Source organism: Vollenhovia emeryi, unplaced genomic scaffold, assembly GCF_000949405.1.
Source record: "Vollenhovia emeryi isolate VEMERY1.0 unplaced genomic scaffold, V.emery_V1.0 DF939254.1, whole genome shotgun sequence".
NCBI lineage: Eukaryota > Metazoa > Arthropoda > Insecta > Hymenoptera > Formicidae > Vollenhovia > Vollenhovia emeryi.
The window spans coordinates 56,765-63,449 of record NW_011967112.1 but is presented as its reverse complement, the minus strand read 5'-3'; the positions used below and the strand labels follow the sequence as shown (position 1 = coordinate 63,449).

Genomic DNA, 6,685 nt, shown 5'->3' with positions numbered 1-6,685 from the left:
AATTCGTTTATCTTCCTTGTTCTATGCTTTAAAAAAGAACACATTGTTTTTTTTCTTAGAATTACGTATTTTTGACGCTCTGTGACTGGATAAAAAAATTTGTCTCGAAAATATCATCTCAAATTTCATAAACTACAATTCTTTGCCTACAAAACGCTTTTTTAAAAATTGTCCTACGATGTTTTTTGACCGAGATATACGATTTTGAAGCTAAACCTGTACTTTTTAGAACTGTTGTCGATACTCGGCGAAAACTCATCGTCGACAAATGATTAAAAAAGCATTTTGAAGCTTGACGTTTCAACTTTAACGTGCTCTAGATGTCCTTTTAAAATTCCTTTATTTTCCTTGTTCGCTGCTATAAAAAAAACACATTGTTTTTTCCTTAAAATTACGTATTTTTGATGCTCTGTAGTTGGGTTAAAAAATTTCTCTCGACAATATCATCTCAAGTTCCATAAACTACAACTTCTTGGCTACAAAACGCTTTTTTAATCATTTGTCTACGATAAGTTTTTGCTGAGTATCGACAACATTTTTAAAAAGTACAGGTTTAGCTTCAAAATCGTATATCTCGGTTAGAAAACATCGTAGGACAATTTTTAAAAAAGCGTTTCGTAGGTAAAGAGTTGTAGTTTATGAAATTTGAGATGATATTTTCGAAACAAATTTTTTTATCCAACCACGGAGCGTCAAAAATACATAATTCGAAGAAAAAAAAATGTGTTCTTTTTTAAAGCATAGAACAAGGAAGATAAACGAATTTTAAATAATTGTTGACAGCATTTCAAAGTTGAAACTTCAAGCTTCAAAATACTTTTTTAATCATTTGTCTACGATGATTTTTCGCCGAGTTATCGCTATTGGAAAATGTTAAAAAATTGGGCTAAAATGTGGTGGCCCATTTTTTTTGCGGGTGAGTATATTTACCGTAGAAACTTAGTATTTAATTGTACTAATGTCAAGACAAAAGTAACGAAGATAGTAACGACTCGTTAATTTTTTAGTAACTGTAACGAGTCACTTTTACAAAGTAACTTTCCCAACCCTGTTGAAATTGTCCAAGGAGAACAAAAGTTAGGACGATGTCAATTTGATGTCATATTGACCAAATTTATGTCAAATTTTGGTCAATATGGCATCAAATTGACCAAAATTTGACGTAAATTTGGTCAATATGACATCAAATTGACATCACCCTGACTTTTTCTTCTCCTTGGGTGACAAAATCGCGTTACATCAGCGGCCCAATTTAAATAATTAACGCGTGTCAATTCGTTAAATTTAAATATCCAAAATTTTACTTCGCTATACTTTGGAATATCGATAATGCGATAATTTTTTTATACGCACATAATCGTCCAGTCTGCAAATCCTAGAGATCGAAGTTAATTAAAAGTTACGATTTTTCTGCGAGCCTTTCCGACAACCCCCTTCGATAGGACAATCAAGTCATGCGCAACGTTACGCGCGTAGCCTCGGGTGAACGCTACGCGCGTAGCCTCGGGTGAACGCTACGCGTATTTTTCGCGAGAGCCGACCGCAGGACGAGAATTCCGCGATGAGTGCCAGCGAGTCCGTAAGCGAGCTCTTTTCAGGGTCCGTTGATGACGACGATATTTTTACGATCGGAGTCACCGTGGACACAGGTACGAGATTATTCGCGGACTCGTCCGTGTGATAGAGAACAATCCACGTGTTTCCTAAACATAACCTACAACGATGACGCAGGTTTCGAGTGGGAAGCGATCGATGAATGCAGGGAGAAATTCGGGAAAGATGTACGGGCGGTTAAACAGCGCGGAAGAATCTACTTTAATGTCCCGCGCGAGCAGCTGCCGAAAGTACCACGCAACCCAGATTATTCTTTTCGACACAGGCGCGAGAATCATATAATGTTTACATTACGTTTTGCCACGAATATTGTAGGTTCAACAGATGAGATCGATAGATCACATGTTCATCGTAGCTGCTCACGGCAGCGTGCCGCTTGCCAATGACAAAGACCTGGACTTGTTGTGTGTAAGGAACTCGGACATGTTCTCGGAGTCGGACAAGAGATGGAAGAAGACGCTCGAAGCGTGGAAATTCATGACGAGCTTCAAGGGGAAACTTTACCCAACGCTTGACGAGTACAATGTAGCCAAAGAGAAAGATCTTGTAGCCAGGGCGGAGTTGTTGAAGATGCGTAACAAGGAAAAAGAGGAGAAGGATCCCCTCGATTGGGACGCGTCGGAGATGAAGGAAGAGAGAGGGAAAAAACGCGGGCAAGACCCCTCAAAGTCGGAAGAGGGCGATGTACTTAAGTACAGAGTAACGTGCGAGAGAAGTGGCAAGCATTCAGTTGAATCTAAGGACGTCGCTAGGGTCATCGGAGAAGTAGTGCAGGACAAATTTCATTGGATAGTCGACTTGTCCATGTATCATCTGGAAATTGTCTGCAAACTGATAGATGGTACGAAAAATCAGACTAAAGGATGTTAAGTTTTACAACACTGTCGCCAAGGATTGATTGACTATGGCAACGACGAGCTAAATGTTATGGTAACTGGTTATTTCAAAATGTTTTAGATCAACTAACAACGCATTTGCGCGTAACACACAAATCCATGCATCACAGGAACATAATCAATTTTGGGCCAACCACTCTTAGATCGACTATATGTTACAACTTGCTGAAACTGGCAAATCCTAAGCTAGGGGATATTATAGTAGACCCTATGTGTGGGGGAGGTTCCATTCCTATAGAGGTATTGCATGTTTGTAATCACCAGTCGTGTTGCTCGATTCCAAGCGTCGCAACCCCCCTGCGTATATCCGAGTTAGATAAATGGCACCTGCAACGTTCCGAACGGCACTGCCGAGGGGTTCTCTTGGCAAATAGACTCTCGGTGGGTTGTCTCGTCCTTCCGGGAGGCGATTTCTAGTCTGACTTGAACCTGGATCTTTGGCTCGCTAGAGCAGCACTTACCTCTCTGCGTCACGATCGCCACAGTTACTGCATGTTCACGTTGATAAAATTAATAGTTTGTGGATTTCTAACAACGTACAAATTTCAGGCAACATTAGCTTATCCACACTTGTACGTTTTATGCGGCGACAATGATTCCAGAGCTGTGGATAGATCAAAGTCGAACATGGATGCTTCGACAGTTGGTTGTAAAATCGATCTCGTACAATGGACCGCTTCCAAATTGCCATTTAAAGATTCCTTCGTCGATATCGTTGTTACTGATATGGTATAGAAATTAATTTTTAAAATTTTGTTACAATTTTACATTCTTTTCATAAAAAAAATAATTTTCATAACAATTCGTAGCCATTTGGTAAACGAAGTGGAAACAAGTCCTACAATAAAATTTTTTACAAGCAATTCTTGCTAGAGCTCGGACGTATGGTAAAATCAAATGGAAGAATTGTTCTACTCACCTACGATAGATGTAACTTTAAAGACGTAAGTTTTTATCACGATATATTATATAAAGAAATGAAGATATTAATTGAAAGAAGAATTAAAATCTTACGATCCAAAGACAAATCTGTTATTTGTTTCAGGCTTTGATGGCAGCTGGCGATTTGTTCTGGGTGACGAAAATAATTGGTGTAAACGTAGGTGGTCTTCCAGCTGCAGTTTTTGTTCTAACTCGCACTCAAACGTCCCTTAATAGTTTCAAACCGCGTGTGGCTAAGCAGTACGGTTATCCGAAAGATCGAAAAGATTCACCTGCTCAGCCGACTAAAAAGCCTTTGACCAATTAGATATTCTTCTTGCACAAGTATATAGCGATGCAAATTTATATTTTTCTACAACAAAACTAATACAGTTCCACTTGTATGTTTGACGTGTTTAATTTCTTTTTCAACAAAGTTCTTTCAATAAATTCCAATATATAAGATTTACAAAAAGAACTTTCTTCTGCTTGTCTCCATTTCATGCCTACGGCCTTGTATGATCCACTCGTAATCGCCGTATTTGCTGTCGAATGTTCCGCGCTGCAGCGATCTTAATTTCAAAGTGAATCGTGGACCCAATTCTCTCAATCTCGGTTTTCCAGTCTTGAGATTAAATTCGTACCTGCAAAATAATTCATATTGGATTCGGATTACAAGATGTAGTTCAGATTATTAATTCTTATTATAAAATCTATAAGTTTCTCATGACAAGTCTTGATAAACTATAAAAATAAAATATACCACATAAATGTTATCCACATCTTCGTAAATTCTTTAATTTTAATGGATGCTTTTACGTATTGCCATATACACTTCGCCAAAATTTGTAGAATCCACTGAGAATTAAAAAAATTGCTACAAAATTACCTATGATGTCTAAAAAATATGTAATCTCTTTGATTGTGAAATGTCACTGCTCTCCTCCCTTTAAATTCTGGCTGATAATGAAACAATGCCCCCAGCATTCTGCCGATGGTAAAGCCCAGACGCGTGGTGAAGTTATTGAGAATAACTTCTGGCCTGTGTTCCGTGATCTCTTTGTGGCTGCGCTTCAACTCCGTCGTTATCTTAACGTTGCTGAGCTTGAAGTGTGCGGTAGGACCATCTGGCAGATGAACGATCAGCATTCCATCTAATATTTATATAAGGAAAACTATTTCAAGATAAAAAATAACTGATTTTATGTAACGCATCAGTGTGTAGTCGAGTGGCATTAAATGAGTCGCTTTTTAAGGAGACGCTGGAGTGATTCTGCACTTTTTACATCTAGAACTGTCAGTTTATGAAAACATTTGTGTAATGAACAAATTATGTGGCTTTTGTGTACGGACCGATGGCGTCCCACTATTCGGATTAAATCAGAGAACAGCGTGGTATTATTGAAATTAAGTTAAGGAGCTCAACAAGAAATGCTTTCACTCAAATAAGTTGTAGGTTTGGTAACCCATGATGTATTTGAGCGAATAGATTTCTCTTTAGGCTCCTAAACTTAATCCAATGGCACACGCTACTATTTTTCCTACTGGATTGCTTACGAGAGCCAATAAGAATGCAGAGTTTTGGCTCTCGTAAGCAATCCAGTAGGCAAAATAGTATCGTGTGCCGTTGGCTTTAGTTTCAATGATACCACGCTGCTCTCTGCTTTAGTCCGAATAGCGGGACTTACGATCTGTACGCATAAGTCTCAGAGTTTATGTATTACACAAATGTTTTCACGAATTGACAGTGCTAGATGCACAGATGCAGAATCACTCCAGCATCCCCTCGAAGCTTCCCGAAATAACTTCTGGCGCTTCTAATAATTCACCGTCAGGCAATTTATCTAAAAAAAATATGGTTTCTCTTTTATTATTTCATATTATTGTCTATACTAGATGGTTTCAGTTTACTTGAGGAGGGCTCGAAACGTTGTAGATAAACAAATATATTGCCAGTTTGGTCGACGTACAACATAGCATTTTTATCTCCTTTTACTAAAAAAATATGTTGCACAATAGATGAAATGTTGGCGAAGCCACTACAAGTAAAACTATTTATAGTGTTTTTAATTTGGCAAAAAGGATACTCGGTTTGCATCGATCTTCATTGACGATTATTATGTCCGTAAAGTTCCTGGCTGTGGCGCTCTTGACCATCTTCTTGACGCCAGAGCGATTTCTGTACAGCGAGATGGAATTGGGGATTATTCTCGTGAGCTCCCGGCCAAAAATTCTCGTTTTCCTGTTTGGATTATCGGCATACGTAATGAGCACCTTCGGCTCGTACGCCTGCTTGTAATAGGCAGCGAACTCGTCGCGATCGCACTCAAATCTGAACTCCTCGTTCGCCTCGTCATCCAGACTGCCCACTATCGTCGTCTCGTCCTTCTCTCGCAGACTCTCTAGGGTATGCGGCACCTGTTTCGGCGCACCCTCCTGTATCCGCGCCTTCTTCGCCTTCTTCGCCTCCTTCACCCGTTGCTTCATCAATTCCTGGCATTTCTGGTACCTCACCGCTTTGCACTTGATGTGATTGAAGTTGGAATCGGACGGCAGCAAAACTTGCGAGGTTTTATCCGCCGAGGTGCTCGGTTCATCGGCCGCCGCGTCATCCTCCTCCCTGGGTCGACTCAGAGGATTCTTTCGTAAAGTTTTAATCTTCATCTTAAAGAAAACTGACTCTCTGTCAAATACTCTGTCTTCCTCAGAGCAAAGAGTGCGTTTCTAACCTCAAAGATCCAGAAAACGTGTTTACGAGCACGAGCACACATGCGCACAGTGTCGCCAATATCGCGAGGAATATCGAACTAGAGAGTAAGGAGGCGCCATGAGCGTAGGAAATATCTCTGGACGGAAAATGGACGCGGGGAGTTGACTCTGGAGGATTTTCGCGATTTGAACTTTGAATTTCTCGGAATTTTAATTCTTGGAAATTCAGATAGTGCCACTTCTTTGCCGATAATGTTCTCCTGATACTTTGCCAGTTTTCGTGATTCTCGATTTTTGCGATTTGAACTTTGAAATTCTCGGAATTTCAAATAATGCCACTTCTTTGCCGATCATGTTCTCCTGATACTTTGCCAGTTTTCTCGATTTGAATTTGGAAATTCTCGGAAATACAATTCTTGGAATTTTAGATAGTGCCACCTCTTTGCTGATCATGTTCTCCTGATACTTTGCCATTTTCTCGATTCTCGATTTTCGCGATTTGAAGTTTGAAATTCTCGAAATTCCAATTCTTGGAAATTCAAATA

The 6,685-nt window shown here is 39.6% G+C and overlaps 2 protein-coding genes across 2 annotated transcripts; one reads left to right on the top strand and one right to left on the bottom strand.

Moving 5' to 3' along the window:
* The first annotated feature begins 1,335 nt into the window (after positions 1-1,335).
* LOC105559780 (THUMP domain-containing protein 3-like) lies at positions 1,336-3,909 on the top strand. Its single transcript, XM_012008359.1, has 7 exons — positions 1,336-1,649; positions 1,732-1,844; positions 1,930-2,455; positions 2,572-2,750; positions 3,060-3,239; positions 3,320-3,454; positions 3,556-3,909. Exons 1-7 carry the CDS (start codon positions 1,562-1,564, stop codon positions 3,757-3,759), a joined length of 1,425 nt encoding a protein of 474 aa, XP_011863749.1. The 5' UTR covers positions 1,336-1,561; the 3' UTR covers positions 3,760-3,909.
* On the bottom strand, positions 3,782-6,241 carry LOC105559781 (probable ribosome production factor 1). The gene is made up of 3 exons (XM_012008360.1): positions 5,519-6,241; positions 4,321-4,585; positions 3,782-4,075 (listed from the first exon to the last, which is right to left on the bottom strand). Exons 1-3 carry the CDS (start codon positions 6,093-6,095, stop codon positions 3,898-3,900), a joined length of 1,020 nt encoding a protein of 339 aa, XP_011863750.1. The 5' UTR covers positions 6,096-6,241; the 3' UTR covers positions 3,782-3,897.
* Between the last annotated feature and the right edge of the window lie 444 nt (positions 6,242-6,685).

What these genes read in the sequence shown, in the direction of transcription:
- LOC105559781 (XM_012008360.1), bottom strand. Translation starts at nt 6,095, where the DNA reads ATGAAGATTAAAACTTTACGAAAGAATCCTCTGAGTCGACCCAGGGAG. An exon ending in TGAAGATCGATGCAAACCGA is followed by an intron (nt 4,586 to 5,518) that starts GTATCCTTTTTG and finishes TATAAATATTAG; the next exon opens with ATGGAATGCTGATCGTTCAT. An exon ending in ATATTTTTTAGACATCATAG is followed by an intron (nt 4,076 to 4,320) that starts GTAATTTTGTAG and finishes ATTATTTTGCAG; the next exon opens with GTACGAATTTAATCTCAAGA.
- LOC105559780 (XM_012008359.1), top strand. Translation starts at nt 1,562, where the DNA reads ATGAGTGCCAGCGAGTCCGTAAGCGAGCTCTTTTCAGGGTCCGTTGAT. An exon ending in CGGAGTCACCGTGGACACAG is followed by an intron (nt 1,650 to 1,731) that starts GTACGAGATTAT and finishes ACGATGACGCAG; the next exon opens with GTTTCGAGTGGGAAGCGATC. An exon ending in ATAGATGTAACTTTAAAGAC is followed by an intron (nt 3,455 to 3,555) that starts GTAAGTTTTTAT and finishes TATTTGTTTCAG; the next exon opens with GCTTTGATGGCAGCTGGCGA.